We start from the raw sequence: 15,933 nt of genomic DNA, 5'->3' as shown, positions 1-15,933 counted from the left end.
CTCCCCTTTCAGCCCCTGGCAACCACTCTTCTACTTTCTCTCTCCATGCTTGTTTGTTTTTAGTATGTTTTTTATTGATTTTAGAGAGAGAAGAAGGGAAAGGGATAGAGAGATAAAAACATCTCTGAGAGACATCAATTCACTACCTCCTGCATGCCCCCTACTGGGGATCGAGCCCTGACTGGGAATCGAACCGGTGACCTCCTGGTTCATGGGTCATCGCTCAACTACTGAGCCAACCAGTCAGGCCCCTTCCTTGCTCATTTTTTAATCAAGTTGTTTGTTGTTGAGTTTTAGGGGCTTTCTCTATATTTTGGATATGAATCCCTTATCAGATATATGATTTGTAAATATTTTAATATATTTCTCAAGGCATTTTTTTCTGTCTGACTGTCTTCAACTGAGCATCACACCCACGGAATGTTCTTTCTCCAGAAGGAGCCCAGAGAGCACTAATAACAAACTGTGCCTCGGTGAGTGGCCCTGCCCCAGGGGCCCCGTGGCAGGGCCTCAGGGCTAAATCTCCAGGCCCTTCCGAAACAATCAAGACCTCAGATGGTAAATTTGCAAATACCAAGTGGTCTCCCGAGATGGTCATGGCCCAAAGCTTCGTGGTAGAAAGAAGAGCCTCCGCACTCGCCATCTTGTTCTTACTAACCCTGCTGGAGCAGCGGCCTGGACCCGAGCTCAGCTCAGCCCGGGGACACACTTTTAACTAGTGGCTGGTGGTGTGACAGCCTCTGCAGAGGGTTTTGGATGCTGATTTAGGGTCGTCCTCACTTTGAAGGCACTGACAATGGGCCAGGTGCAGAAGGTCACTCTCTTTCCTTTCCCCAGGACCCAGTTCCAGGTTCCTTCTAAGTCCCAACCATGCGCTGCCCCAGGCGCTTGCTTCTGCCTCTAAGTTCTCTTAATAAATGATCCTCTTGCTGCAAATTCTGGCCCCAACAACCCAAGCCCTGGGGAGGGCAGAGGTGGCTGCACCAGAAACTCATGGGATAGTTCCTGGCACTCGCCAGGCCCTCCTGTGCCAAGAGGTTCCAGGAAAACTGGCACATCCCAGGATTGGAGGAAGTAGGGCCGCAACGGGGGACTTTTTCCTAATGAACTCAATCATCTCTCAGAACAATAATCCACCGACGGTCAACTATAGATAGAAAACATCATTGCAGGCTCCCTCCCCCCCAAGGAGAGAGAAAAATAGAAAATATTCCATGCATTGGCTCTCAAAATAAACCACTGGGAATATAAAACTCATCCGTAAATATAGGAAATATAAGCTTCAGTTTTGTATGATGGCCAATGAACTGGGGGCGAGAGGAGAAAGGGGAAATGGAGGAGAAGAAAGCAGGGAAAGGATGAGAGGTGAGAGGGAGGGAGACCGTTAAAGGACGATAGAGAAACACAACATTTCCAGAAGAGGAGACACAAAACCCAAGAGAGCACAGTACAGTGAGAGGTTGAGGATTCTCGAAAGGTTGTTATTTAAAGGTAAATCACTGTTGTCATACCTTCCTACTTACACGAGCATCTTAGAAACATGGCCAGTCAGAGCTGCAAGGACCTGAGCTCACCTTGACCAAGTCACCCTGCACTGGGTTGAATAGTGCTCCTCCCCAGCCCCCACCTAATTCATGATTACAGTGGGGTCTTGACTTACGAGTGTCCCAACTAACAAGTTTTTTGAGATACCAGCTGTCTCTCAGCCGATTTTTTGCATTGAGTTGACAGAGTAATTTGAGTTAACGAGCTCCTTAACGAGCTCGGTCTGGGAAGAATTAAACTAGTAAGTCAAGGCCCCACTGTACCTGAAACTGTGGCAGGCAATGTGAGCAGAGCAAGGACATTGGGCCAGGTGCAGAAGGTCACCAGAGTGAAAAGCCCCAGGTGCCTAGCAAAGGACAATTTGTCGGCCGGGACCTCACTCCCTGGGTGACCTCTCCTCCCTAGCATATCACTGGTCGTGCAGCTTGGACCCCTGACCTTTCCTCCCTAGAGATAACATCTAGGCCTCAGTTGTATTTCCACTCGAGGCCCAGAAAAACAGCCAAACCAGACAGGTGACACCAAGGCTGACCTCAGACCAGCTGCACTGGATAATGACCGCCTGCCCTGGCACGGACCAATCGATCAGTGGAGACCCCGACCCTGAAAGGACACCCCTGGAAAGTTGCTAAATATTATACTGAGATCTTCCGCTGGGACCTCCCCTAAAATCACCCTGATCGCCTATTCTTTTGGCATTTCAAAACAGTTGAGTAGCTTATTTTGAGAGAGGAAGGCTATTTTTTAACAGTGAAATCACCATTTATTTCTTGATCCGGAGCAGTTTTTTCAAGGCATGCCAAGTCCTGCTGGGGATTTTGGACTTAAAACTGTCCATGAGGCAGACCCCTTGATATGAAGTGAGTTAGCCACTCTTTTGGGGGTTTCGACTGAGAAAATCCTATGCCACACACATGAAGCTTTTCGTTATTTTGTAGTTCCTCACCCTTTGTTGGATCGTGTCTCTGAAAAACTGGTAACAGCTGTGGACCCTCTCCCAGGAAATTGTGTACTCTCCCAACTGTTGGCACCTACTCTCGGGGGTTCACCAGGCTCTGCCCCTGCCCCCCTGAGGACCCAGCTGTGGAGACTGGTCCTCAAATAGCCAGGCAGGCAGACCTCTCCCTCCAGTTCCCCTTTCACTTGAGCCACCTGGTGTAAGCCAGGGCCCAACCTGGCCTGTGGCAGAGGTTTTCTCCCCAATGTGCTAATGCCACTGGTGGAGCTGAGTTCTTGCTGAGCAACTTTAGGGACCCTCTCCCGACTCTTAAAGACTGAGCCGAGCCAATGGAGGTCAGGCAGAAATCCCCAGGGGACAGTGGAACCTTTATGAAAGGGACTGATGGAATCCGAGGGCTGGAAGGGACCTGGGGCTGGTAGGCTGTCCCTCGGCTGTGCCTGGAGACCACCATCCCCTCCCTTGCTCCAGGGCCTTGGAGACCACCATCCCCTCCCTTGCCCCAGGGCCTTGGAGACCACCATCCCCTCCCTTGCTCCAGGGCCTTGGAGACCACCATCCCCTCCCTTGCCCCAGGGCCTTGGAGACCACCATCCCCTCCCTTGCCCCAGGGCCTTAGCACATCCCCCTTTGTCAGCCTTGCCCCTGGCCTCACCTTTTCCACCTGGTACTCTACCTACTCCCAGGTCTTTGGTTGGACTCAACTTCCTCTCAGACACTTTGCTTAATTCCCCAAAGTCTATGTTCGGAGGCCTGTGCCCCCCTTTCCTTTGAATTTCTCCATCACAGCATTTGTCCCACTGTTGCAATTGGCTCTCGGCTAGTCTGTATCTACTGTGTGGTTTGTCCCAGGAGAGAAGGCGCCCCCTGATTTTTATAATCTTCTTACCAACAACGTGGAGAAAACGGAGCATGATGGATACAAACTTGTTAGGCAAAATGATTGCCCGGTACTTACTGTGACCAACGCCATCTCGTGAAGCAAGCTGACCACCAGTTCACCCCTATCACCTGAAGGGAATCTTCCTGCATCAACAAGTGGGCCCATTACGTTGTTTACTGCTTGGATTTTAGAGTTTAACAAGCACGAGCTGAACCACGTAGCTCTAAGCCACCTGTGTTAGCTCGGACCTCTTGGCTGTTGACAACAAGCCCCATCCCTTGTTGGGGGTGGAGATGAACTGTCTAGCTCAGCGGTTCTCAACCTGTGGGTCGAGACCCCTTTGGCGGTCGAACGACCCTTTCACAGGAGTCGCCTAAGACCATCCTGCATATCAGATATTTACATGACGATTCATAACAGTAGCAACATTACAGTTGTGAAGTAGAACGAAAATAATTTTATGGTTGGGTCACAACATGAGGAACTGTATTTAAAGGGCCAGAAGGTTGAGAACCACTGGTCTAGCTGCTGCCCAAGGCGCTGGCTTCTGTCTCTAAGTTCTCTTAATAAGCTTGATGTACTCCTGGGGTTGTCAGCCTCTTTCTTCCGTCTCCAGGCCCCAGGAGATTTTCCCAACAAAGTTTCTTGAGTAAATAAATGAGTAACTAACTGGCTGGTTTCGTGCAGGGTTTCTCAACCTTGGCACTACTGGCGTGTTGGACTTGGTAATTTTTTTTGTCACCGGGGACTGACCTGTGCAGTGCAGCATCCCTGGCTCTCCTACCCACCAGGTGCCAACAGCACCCCATTCCGGTGTGACAACTAAAAATCTCTCTGGACAAAGGGAGGCAAAATCACCGAGGTAGAAAAATCAGTTTCAATGAATGCATGTTGTTGACCTCGGAGTCCGATTGCCTATCTTGAGTCTCTGTCCAGGAGTGAGAACTCAGTTAATCAGTTAACACTGATGGGGCGCTCAGGGTCGGCTCATGAAATGGGTGGCTGACCTCCTGGGGCTCCTCGGAGGAGGGAGAAAATTCCACTATGCAGTTGCTATGGAGCGTTTCAAACCTTGTAATGACTTGTTACAATGTGAGCACACAAGGGGGCGCTCTAACTAACACGTTCAACCGCGGAGAAAAAAGGCCTCTCAAGGAGCTGGTGCCGGGACACTTGTTCAGTGATGAGCTTACTAAGATGCTTCGTTACGCCATCCGGGTGGGACAGTGAACCAGGGTCCTGGGTTAGAGAAATCCTTAGTCCTTAAACCTGCTATGAAGGATCCCTGCGTGTGTGGTTTCCTTAGAGACATAGACAGTGGGGGTAAATGATTAAAAACCCACTTATGCTCCATAAATAAGTCATAAGCAGTAAGAGAGTCTTCCCAGCTTCCACAGCAGTGGCGCTGCTCTGGTAGCAGCAACGGACTGATGGAGTGATCCGGGGGCTCTGGCCAGGTTGTTAGAAATCATCTAATCCTTTGCTTCCGACCTGAGTCCATGGCCCTGAAAACTGGGAAATGGTGTAACATTTTTGAGACACAACTTTGTGTGTGGTACAGCTTTGTGCCTCTACAGCTTTCATCGTATTTTCAAAGGCATCTAAACCCTGTCAATGTTACGAACCATTTGTTTAATCTCATTTTAGAGATAAAGAATCTGAAGTTCAAGTTTCTGCAGCTGGAATCTAGCAGAGCCAGGACTCACTCAGATCTCCCTCTGCCTTCAGCCCAGTGGGGTGGTGCTCTGACCGGGACCCGGCCTGGGGGGTGGTGAGGTCTGAGGCCGCTGAGGAACATGGATCCCAAGGGGTGGGAGGGTGCTTTACCAGTAGGGTTGCCAGATAAAATATTGGATCCTAGTTAAATGCAAATTTCAGGTCAATGAATATTTTTATAGTATAAATACGTACCAAACATTACATGGGACATACTTATACTCGATTATTCATTTATTTGAAATTCAAATTTAACTGGGCATCCTGGGTTTGGGGAGGTTTTGTTGGTTTTTGTTCGATCTGTCAACGCTGTCTGCCAAGGACGGCCTTGGAGCCTTCAGTTGGGCAGCAAACACCGAAGCCCCAGCCAATGGATATTAATGACTCAGTGTTTGAGACTGGCTACCCCCCGGCCCTGACTTCAGTGGAGGCACAGCGGCCCTTGGCCTCTGCTGACGGGACCTGCTTGGTTCTCTCTGTGACTTCAGCAGGCCTGCGGAGTCCTTGAGCACTACAGATATCCTTTATGCATACGGCCTCTCAGAAGATGACACTTCACAGGTCTTTGAAGAATAAAGATCAAGTTTATTGAATACAACACCCGCCAGAGTGCCTGCAGCTGTGTCACTGAGGCAGCTGGAGGGAGCGGTCTCGGTTTGGTGTGCTCGCTAGTGAAATTCCACTGGAGAGGGCTGCAGCCTCTCACTCACCCACTCAAGACACCATCGGAAACATCGTAAGACCTCAGGAGACCATTTCTTTAGCAAGGAATAAATAAAAAAAAATTAGTAAGAAAAATATGCATTTCATTCTTCTATTAAAAATAATATTTGCTGTAGGCAACCATCTTCCTGTTGCTCAGCCTTCAGCGTGGGAGAGGAAAAGAAAGAATACAGAAAAACAGCGTAAGAACATCTGTGCTGTCCAGCTTCGTTTTCTGTTTTGTGCACTGCCCGGGGCGAACCTTGTCTTCAGGTTGACATATCAATGGGGTTGCTTCCAAGCAGCGTGGTTTTCCCATTTGTGTCGGGCAAGGTTGCAGAGGGACAGGGTGCCGCTGTCCGGTCAGTGCTACGCACGTCCAAGGAGCAAGGACTACCCAGAACTACAGGCCTTCGAAGGACCAAAGACAAAGAGAGAAACACTAGCCCCTAAGCCAGGCCATTTGCTAGAAGTGATCCACTACAAAAAATAAAATAGAAAATAAATCAAACCAGAAAAACAAACCAGCTTTCCGTGTATGAAGGTACTTGGAAAAGTTCTTTATCTCTGTACAAGACAAAATATTCAAGTTTCAAAATGTTCCAATGGCCTGCTGACTCTGAACCTCCTTCTGCTGCTCTCCACGCCCCAGGATGCTCCGACTCGGAGGGAGGTGGGCCGGGTGGGAAATTAGCCAGCCCCGCTGTATCTCTCTACCCACAACATCAAGGCAGCAAGATGGCTTTAAGAACTGGTGGCTTGGCCTGAGGAATGGCTTTGTTCAGTGGGAGCAGGGCAGGTTCAGAAATAAGTGCACAGAGCTCTTGGAATCGGGAATCGTCTGCTCTTCTTAGAATGTGGATGTCCTCCCGGGGATGAGTGTCCGCTCTCGCAGTCCTAAGTGCCATCAAGGGAGCCTTCCGTTCTCTGTAGTGACAAGACACAAGACAAGGTACGGTCACACCCCTCAGGACTGAAGACTGGCATGCCGAAATGCAGACAGCGCTTCTTAAAGGAACTCCAAAGCAAGGCGGTCTTCTACCGGCACCGCCCACACTCATTTCCCCCTCGCTCCATGCCTGCTCTGGAGGGCTTGCAGCCTCTACTGCCCAGGTGCCTGTTGCACAGCAGACTACCAACCAACTCCCTCCAGCACCCACTGTGCACCCACTGTGCGCCCAGCACTACGTCCCCTGGGTGCTACACTTACCCACAGAGGAAGACTAGTGAAGTCAAGAGAGACCTGTCTTCTTGCTCTAGCCCTGCCTCTAACATAAGATGGACCTTCTCTAGGTCTGTGTTTTAATTTAAAAAATGAAGGACTGAACACTGATGACCAACCTTGAATGTTTTCAAATTATATGATTCTGCCTTAAAAAGGAATGAAGCCAAAACCGGTTTGGCTCAGTGGATAGAGCGTCAGCTTACGGACTGAAAGGTCCCAGTTCGATTCCGGTCAAGGGCATGTACCTGGGTTGCAGGCACAATCCCCAGTAGGAGATGTGCAGGAGGCAGCTGATTGATGTTTCTCTCTCATCAATGTTTCTAACTCTCTATCCCTCTCCCTTCCTCTCTGTAAAAATCAATAAAATATATTTAAAAAAAAAAAAAGGAATGAAATTCTGATAGATTTCAACATGGATCCACCTTGAAAATGCTAGGCTAAGTGAACTAAGGCAGACACAAAGGAACAAATGTTGTATGATTCCACCTCTATGAGGTCCCCAGAGTATTCAAATTTAGAGAGACAGAGTAGAACAATGGTTGCCAGGGGCTGGGGGGACAAGGGGGTGAGTGTTGTTAAAGGGGTACAGAGTTTTGGTTTGGGATGATGAAAAAGTCCTGTGGGTGGATGGTGGTGATGATTGCACAACAATGTGAGTGTACTTCACGTCACTAAACTGTACACTTAAAAATGGTTAAAATGGGCCAGGAAGCTCAGTTGGTTAGAGCGTTGTCCCGATACACCAAGGCTGCAGGCTTGATCCCGGTCAGGGCACATACAAGAATCAACCAATGAAAGCATAAGTGAGCGGAACAACAAATCAATGTTTCTCTCTCTCTCTCTCTCTCTCTCTCTCTCTCTTTCTCTTTCCATTTTTTCTCTCACTCTAAAATCAATCAATCAATAAAAATATTTAATGGTTAAAATGGTAAATTTTATGTTGTGTATGTTTTATAACAATAAAAAAGGGATTCCATAGGCCTTCTTGTAGTGTTCTCTAACTGCTTCATATGGTATTTATGTCACCTCCCACCCCCACCCCCATCAGTGACTAGACCCACATCTTACCCAGGCAGTTCTCTATGCTGAGGATGCAAGAACCTGACACGCTCCCCCCACCCCACCCCTAATTTTATATCCTGGAATCCTTGACAAAGAACCCTGCTGTGAACTAGAAGGTGGAAGAGGTCCTAACAAACGGTAGGAGTTCAGAGGTGGAGCAGGATGAAGGTCTGAGGGGCTTCAGCCGGAAGCCCAAGGCTCTGCCTCCTCCTCTGCCAGGAGAGACCCTGGCGGGAGGGCCAAGAGAGCTGTGCTGGCCCAGGGGGCTGGAGGCCCGCCAGCCTTGGCAGCTACCCCCGCCCCATTTCCTCCTCCACCGGAGGGTGACCCTGGTCCAGCCTTTTTGCAGGGCCCAGACCAAGTCCCTCCCCAGTCACCTCTGCTCTCCTCCGAGGGAAACCAGCACTTGGGCAGCTGCTGTCAGACCAGCCCCACAGACAGGAAGGGCTGGGCCACAGTCAGCTGTGCCTGGGGATTTTGAAGTAAAGGTGAACACGCTCACATCTAAGGCCTGTGCTTAAATCAGAACCAGCCGTCAGCCACGCACGGACAGAGACGAAATCGCCCTGCTTTCTGGCCAAAGGTCATTTTGCTTCGAACACCCCGAGGGGATCTCTACTTCCTGCTTCTAGACCAGGGGTGGGCAAACTTTTTGACTCGAGGGCCACAATGGGTTCTTAAACTGGACCGGAGGGCGGGAACAAAAGCATGGATGGAGTGTTTGTGTGAACTAATAGAAATTCAAAGTAAACATCCTTACATAAAAGGGTACGGTCTTTTTTTTTTTTTTTTAGTTTTATTCATTTCAAACGGCCGGATCAGGCCCTCGGGCCGTAGTTTGCCCACGGCTGTTCTAGACTGTGCCCCTTATGAGCATTTCCAATAAACCAGGTCTGCTAGGTGCTCATTTAATTCTGCAACAACCGGGGGAGGGGGCATTAAAACTTACAACTTACAGATGGGGAAACTGAGGCCCTGAGAAATCTGCCCACAGTGACATGGCTGATAAGTGGCTAATAAGAAAAAAAAGTCCAGTTTTAATGGGGGTCTCTGATCCTACGTCAAAGCCTGGCTTTGGTTGAATCCTGTGCCTTGGGTAAGCAGGCGCCTTGTTCCCCTCTGTGATGGGCATCTCAAGGCCAGGTGAAGTTCCCACATCCACACCCAAACAGCCACAGCGTTTGATGAAAAGAACTTCAAAATAGATCATAAACTAGCTTTTAAATGATAGTTTGCATGGTACCTTGCACATGTTTCTCATTTAACCCTGAAGAAACTCCTAATAGGTAATTATTGTTTGTGTTGTTGTCATCATCTCCATTTTACAGACCAGGAAGCTTGAGGAAGACAGGGTCACCCAAAAGATGTCCGGAGAACTGGATCTCACACTCCAGTCTCCTGATCCCAACTCCTGGGCAATGCCCACTGCAGCCTCGCTGCCCGCTGGCTCCCAGGAGGGAGGAGGTGAGTTGTAAATGGGAGTTGCCTTTCTTCAGTAAGAAGGCAAGGTTCTTTCCAAGATCCCCAGGCCCACGCAGGCCCAGATCCCCCCCTTTCGCTTAAGGACTGGGTGTTCTCTTCCACGTTATCTGTCTGCCTCCCTCCGCCACAAATACAATTTATAAACAAGGCAAAAATGGCAGAGGAAAATGAAGTCAGAGTGTGCCATTGAAGTAAGTCAAACAATACTAAATTGGTATTTGGCTGAGTGGCTATCTCATTGTTAAGATATTTCCTCCAATATGTTTTCAGAAGCACCGGCCATTAAACAACTGGGAATGATTGCCAGGTTTGATTTCAGGAAGGAAATCCCCTCCCATTTCCCTGCTGGGCAATTCAATTAATTTTCTCTTGACCCTCACCCACCAGCTGATTATTAGGGAAACTATACCTGCTTCTCTTATAAACAAAATGCTTTCACTTAAAGATTCAAAATTCCTTCCAACGGCTGGGAACCCCTGCTCTCCCACCAAAAGACTTGAGTATTTTGGAGAGCAGGAGCATCCTGGGAGCAGATTTCTGGGCTCACGGGCCAGCTTCTGGGGAAAGGGAAAGTTCTGTCTGTCCTGGACCTTGGAGCCTCTGTCCAGAGAGACCATTTGGATTGAAGACAAAGTAAATAAGTCGGTCCTGCAGGTCCAGCAGACCTGCCTTGGGTGGACACAGCCATGTTTACTGCAGCGTCTCCTTATCTGGGTCCCACACTGCCCATGGAACAACGGTCTCACCTTCCACTCTTTCCAGGCCATGATGGCTGGGACAGTGACATCACTTTTTGGAGGGAGTCTTGTGTCATGGACTGGCTGGGGGAGGAGGGAGCCTGGACACTTAAATTCCAGTCCTGGCTCAGCTATGAACTAGCTGGGTAACCCTGGGCAAGCTGTTTTGCCAATTTGGGTCTGGGTTTTCTCACCTATCAACTGGGCTCCCTGCCCTTCCCATGTAATAGTCTCTGATTTCAGCCCGGCCGCTGGCTCACTGGTTGAGTGTTGACCTATGAACCATGAGGTCACGGTCAGGGCACATGCCCGGGTTGTGGGTTCAATCCCCGGTGGGGGGTGTGCAGGAGGCAGCCGATCAATGATTCCCTCTCATCATTGATGTTTCTATCTCTCTCTGTCCCTCTCCCTTCCTCTCTGAAATCAATAAAATATATATTTTTAAAGTCTCTGATCTCAGAAGTCTGGGGGGGGGGGGGGTTAGGTTAGAGAAAGACATTCATCCATTCCTTTTGTCTTTAAACTGATAGCTTTCCTCCACAATAAGGATGTCAGCGCTTCCTGTCTGTCAAAGGCATAATGACTTCTCTGTTTTATAAGAAGGAAGACTCAGGCAAAGAAAGGAAGCCAGGGGGCCCATTGGAAGGGCTACCAGCAGTCTTGCTGCAAGTTCTTCCCAGACCTTAAAGAAACAGGTTAGTGGGGCAAATTCTTCATCTCTGAAGATGCAAGCTGCCCTTCACTCCTGCACTGCTGCGTGGCTCATAAAAAGGCTGGGAGTAGGAAGACAGGGGGAGATGGGTCTTTGCAACATTTGAACTTGGACTTCTGCAAGCCTTCTTCCCAAGCCTGGACCCTGGACTAGCAGGAAATATGAACGTGGCTTGTTTGGAGCTAAGTGCCTTAGATTCCCAGTTCTCTGGGAGGGGGTTTCCAGGGTCTCCCTTCATATGTGACACTCTTGGCATGTGTGGCCCAAGTGCTGGGCTGAGATGCAATGATGCAAACAGTGGGAGAGAATATTTGACATCACAACTGGCCCAGCAAAGCTGGCTGGTCTAATGACCCAAAATCCATGGGCCCAGGGCTCCTGGTCTGAAACAGACGAGGCCAGTACATGGGTATAATCAGTGGGAATGCAGAATCTGGGTGAGTCTGGAAATATTTCACTGTTCAATGGACTATTTTTTTTTTAAATGATGCATATAAAAGGTGTACTTACAGAATATCTGTTTTCCATGAAATCTGTAAAACAAAGGGTAACAGGGAAGTGAGCAATGCAAAGAGAGCGTGTTTGGGTCCTCCCACCCCAACATCTCAGGGGCTGATCCCAGAAGGGAAAGGGGGAGATGATGCAGAAGATGCCAGACCCACAAGCTTACTGGGTTCCCAGGTTTATGGCTCTTTTGCCCAGACAGCTTCCCCTGGGCCCTGTAGCTCTGTGTGACAAGCATAGAACGCCCCTGGCCAGCTTATTTGACATTTAAATGACATATATATGTTTGTGTTGATTTCAGAGAGAGGGAGAGAGAAACATTAATTGGCTGCCTCCTGCATGCCCCTTACTGGTGATTGATCTGGCAACTCACGCATGTGTCCTGATTGGGAACCAAACCAGCAACCCCTCATTGCATGGGACAACGCTCAAGCTCAACAACTGAGCCACACTGGCCAGGACTCACTTGACATTTTAAACAGTTTTTTAAAAAATTAGTATCACCTATTATTTTAGGAACAAAGCTGAAAACCATAGAAAAGTAACAGATAAAAGTATCTCCAGTTCTACTCTTCGAACCCTATTGACATTTTTCATCTTTTCTGCTACCAGTAGGCTTCTTTTGGAGTTATAATTATACAGAACCTGCCATTTTATAGCCTATCTTTTTCACATTGCATGATTTTGTAAACATTTTCTGGTACCTTCTTAAACATTATCATTAGCAGCTGCATAATAATCATTTGATGGATGTTTATTTACTTATCCAGTTCCTTACTTTAATAATTTAGGTTCTTTCCAAGTTTTTCCTATTTTAAATATTGCTGCCAGTATCTTCTTTGGGAATAAAGCTATTTTCATATGCCTTACTAGCCTGTCCATTCCCGGGAGTGGAATCAATGGAGCAGAAAGTATAAACATTGCTGACACTCTTGGCATGTGTGGCCCAAGTGCTGGTCTGAAGGGCAGGACTCCCTGTCCCTGAGGAGACTCGTTTCAACTGTCCAGAGACGACACTGTCTTCTTGCCAGAGTGCATGCTGGGACTAGCTGGCCCTGCCAGGCTTCAGTGATGAAAATGGCCCTGGCCAAATGTCAGGAAGAAGAGAGTAGGGATAAGAAAAGCCAATGAGACTGGCCAGTGTGCTCAGTGGTTGAGCATTGACTTATGAACCAGGAGGTCACGGTTCGATTCCCAGTCAGAGCACACACCCGGGTCGCGGGCTCGATCCCCAGTCTGGGGCATTCAGAAGGCAGCTGATCAATGATTCTCATCATTGATGTTTCTCTCTCCCTCACCCTTCCTCTCTCTGAAATCAATTTTAAAAATACGTTAAAAGAAAAATCAATGAGAACGGGAGGCAGAATTGTCCCTGACTGCATTAGTTAGAGTTAGTTTTCACTGCAAGAGGTAAGAAAGGGGTATGATTTGCCCCATTGGGCAAGACCAGGCCCTGACTAATAGCAGAGTTTGTGAATGGTCAGTGACCCACATGTTGGGGCTGATTCCTAGAGACTGTAGACATAGACATAAAGACGGAGAAGCCACAGGGACTTCTTGTTATCTGAGGAAGGCCCCGAGAGGAGATGTAGATTATAATTGGGGTTGGTTGCCATTCTTGATGGCTGTGGGGTGAAGGCAGGAAGGCCATGACCCCTCCTCAAGCCCCCAGTCTTCCTGGTGGAAGCTCTCCATGGGGCCGCAGTTTCTACCAGCCGCCCAAGCTCAAACCTGGTCCCTCCTAAGTCTTGGGGCCCACCTGTTACAACCTTTCTGTTTCTTTCTCTAATTTAGAAATATCCTGTTTCCACAACTCCACTTCCCCCTCGAGCCTGTCTTATCACAGCTCCATTGTGTGTCCCCTCCAGAAGGAACAGGGCCAGCAGTTCCTAAGGGGCCCCTTCTGTCCTGGCCGGGACAGAGGCAGGCGGCAATGGCCAAATGGATGAATCAGCCCGACCTCGAAGCTGAGCCATTGTGTAAACTTCCACACATTGAGTGAGGCAGGCAGCACCCCACCCCCACCCCAAATCTGACCTGGGAGGATCCAAAGGACCCCATGCTTCCTGCTCCCCCAAAGCCCCAAAGGCTCTGGAATGAGACAAACTAGGGAGAAAGCCTCAGTCCGTGTTTCCTAAAGCAATCTGAGCACAAAATGCTAACATTTGAGTCTGCTGATATACACCAAGTTTCTGTACACAAGTTTCTGTGGTTTTCTTTTTGATAAGAAAGGAACCCACAAAAAAAGAAAATTTGGAGGGCAATTTCCCCCCCCCCCCCCCCCCCCCCCCGCCACACACACACACACACACACACACAGAGTATGTTTTTACCCTCTCGAAGTCCAAGCCTGGGCTACTCTGGGCCTCGCAGCGGTGGGTGGGGACTGATCCTCGTGCTCCTCTCGCTCTCCCAGAGGGGACATGGCACAGAGGCCCTCTGTTCTATTTTCTGAATGACCAGCTACTCCTGGTTTACTGGGTTTCTCCCCCTTAAGAAACATCTGTTAGTCTGAATCCCAGGCAAAGGGAAGCAGAAGGTGGAGGCTGAGTGAGCAGATACTCAGGCGGGCAGGCGGGCTCTGTCTGACCCAAAAGGCTTAGGTTAGTGTCTGGAGCGGGACTGGGCATCTTTTCCCAGGGCCTGGAGTTGTCAGGGGGACATGCCCAAGACACCTCCCAAGGTGGGCACAGGGCACCTAGAGAGGAAAACCAGCTCTGCTATTGGAAGATCGCGGGAGGTGAATTCCTCTGAGCTGGGGTTTCTTAACATTGGCACTCTGGGCATCCTGGTCTGGAGCAGTCTTTGATTTGGGACTTGTCCTGTGCCCTGGGAGGTGTCCAGCAGCATCCTGGCCTCCACTCACTACAGGCTGTAGCATCCCCCTCCCCCCAGGTTATGGCAACCAAAAATGTCTCCAGACACGGCCACATGTCCCCTACACTGAGAACCACTGCTCGAAGCGCTGGAAGTCTCACTCAGACTGGAGTTCTTTCACAGGGAAGAACTTGACCGTGTTGCTAATTGTAATAAACCACTTTACCCTTCTGTTTCAAAATCCAGTGTAGACATAGGCTAATGGGTTTTGCTTTGGATGACCTGCGAGCCACTTTATAAAGTATTTTCAGAATTAGCTGGAGCCCATTAAAATGTGCCGAATCAGAGGTAAACTTTCCTGGCCAGAAATTACAGCTCACACAATCGTGGCTCAGCCAGGCTGAGGGAGCTGCTGAGAGCCATGGACCGCCATGCATTTACAGAGAGGCTCCCTACACAGCCATCATTTCTCTAGGAGAATAAGGAGAGAGAAAGAAAATGAAATCGTTCCTTGGCTTAGCCAGGACCAGACAGAGAGGAGGAAGTCGGTGACAGAGAAGTGGTGGGTATGAGGTAGGGGTTGACTCCAGGTCACCCTGCAACCCAGAGCACCAGAGCTAGGAACAAGCCCCGGGAAGACACCGCTATCTAACTCACAGAGCTCAGGGGAGTAACCAATTACCCTGCAGGAAGTCCTCAGCCACGGGACGGGAGTAGATCGGGTCTGCTTACGTGTTAGGAGAGAGGCACCACACTGTAACCTCGACTACTTTCTCTAACCGCTCACCTCTTCAGACCAATCATCACTGCTTCAGCCTAATCATCAGCCATAACTAGAGCGGCTACTGCTGACTCAGATTTGCAAATAAGTGGAAAGGGAACAAGAACTTCGGGAAATCTCAAGTGCTAAGCTTGCAGATCTAAACCATGAGGCATTATCAGCATTTTCTCCATTTCCCTAAGAAACAGAAGATTACAGAGACACCAAAGCTCTCAATTTGGTTTCTTTCTGATGTGGTTTTTCTAGTTCTGGGCACCCCTCTCCTTCCTTCCCTAACATGTGGCAACAAATCATCTTTTTTTTCCTTTAATTTAATTCTTTATTATTTAAAGTATTACCTATGTCTCCTTTTCCCCCCATTGATCTCTCCCTGGTCATTTCCACACCCTCCCCGTCCCCGCACCCGCCCCCCCACACACATGCCCTTACCCCTCTGTCTGTGTCCATGGGTTATACTTATATGCATGCATACAAGTCCTTTGGTTGATCTCTCACCACCACGCCTACCCTGCCTTCCCTCTGAGGTTGGATGGTCTGTTCGATGCTTCTATCATCTTACAATTGGAAAGGGGAGAAGATCAAAGACCAAGAGGTTTCCTTGCCATAGACTAAAAGTAATTGCTGGGACAAGATGTCAGATTAACTATATGTCAACATATGGGAGGCTCTGAGTAGACAGAATAGCAGACGTGCATGGCCATGGCCATGACTCAGTGGGAGACATGGGAGTTGGGAAGAGATGTCCCCCTCCTCCCCATTTCATTTATTTTATTATTACCGTGCTTTTTAATCATCACCCAAGGACTTGT

At 48.9% G+C, this 15,933-nt stretch overlaps 1 protein-coding gene across 9 annotated transcripts in view; it reads right to left on the bottom strand.

Annotated features, from left to right (window-relative positions):
* Positions 1-5,666: 5,666 nt before the first annotated feature.
* Positions 5,667-15,933, bottom strand: part of PECAM1 (platelet and endothelial cell adhesion molecule 1) — a 51,457-nt gene continuing 41,190 nt past the window's right edge. For 6 of the 9 annotated variants that reach the window (XM_023756999.1, XM_014458923.2, XM_014458919.2 and 3 more), the window contains 2 exons: positions 11,533-11,555; positions 5,667-6,731 (listed from right to left, as the gene is read on the bottom strand). Coding sequence is in view for 4 of the 9 variants with exons in the window: in XM_014458920.2 (XP_014314406.1) it covers positions 6,702-6,731; positions 11,533-11,555 (53 nt within the window). In the remaining 5 variants the exon portion in view is untranslated. The remainder of the gene's footprint in view (positions 6,732-11,532; positions 11,556-15,933) is intronic. The other 3 variants (XM_006092448.3, XM_014458922.2, XM_014458925.2) reach the window with 1 other exon arrangement.

This window comes from Myotis lucifugus, unplaced genomic scaffold (assembly GCF_000147115.1).
Source record: "Myotis lucifugus unplaced genomic scaffold, Myoluc2.0 scaffold_100, whole genome shotgun sequence".
In the NCBI taxonomy this organism is placed as follows: domain Eukaryota; kingdom Metazoa; phylum Chordata; class Mammalia; order Chiroptera; family Vespertilionidae; genus Myotis; species Myotis lucifugus.
Note: the sequence above shows the minus strand (reverse complement) of the source record. Positions and strands in the feature narration are given on the sequence as shown.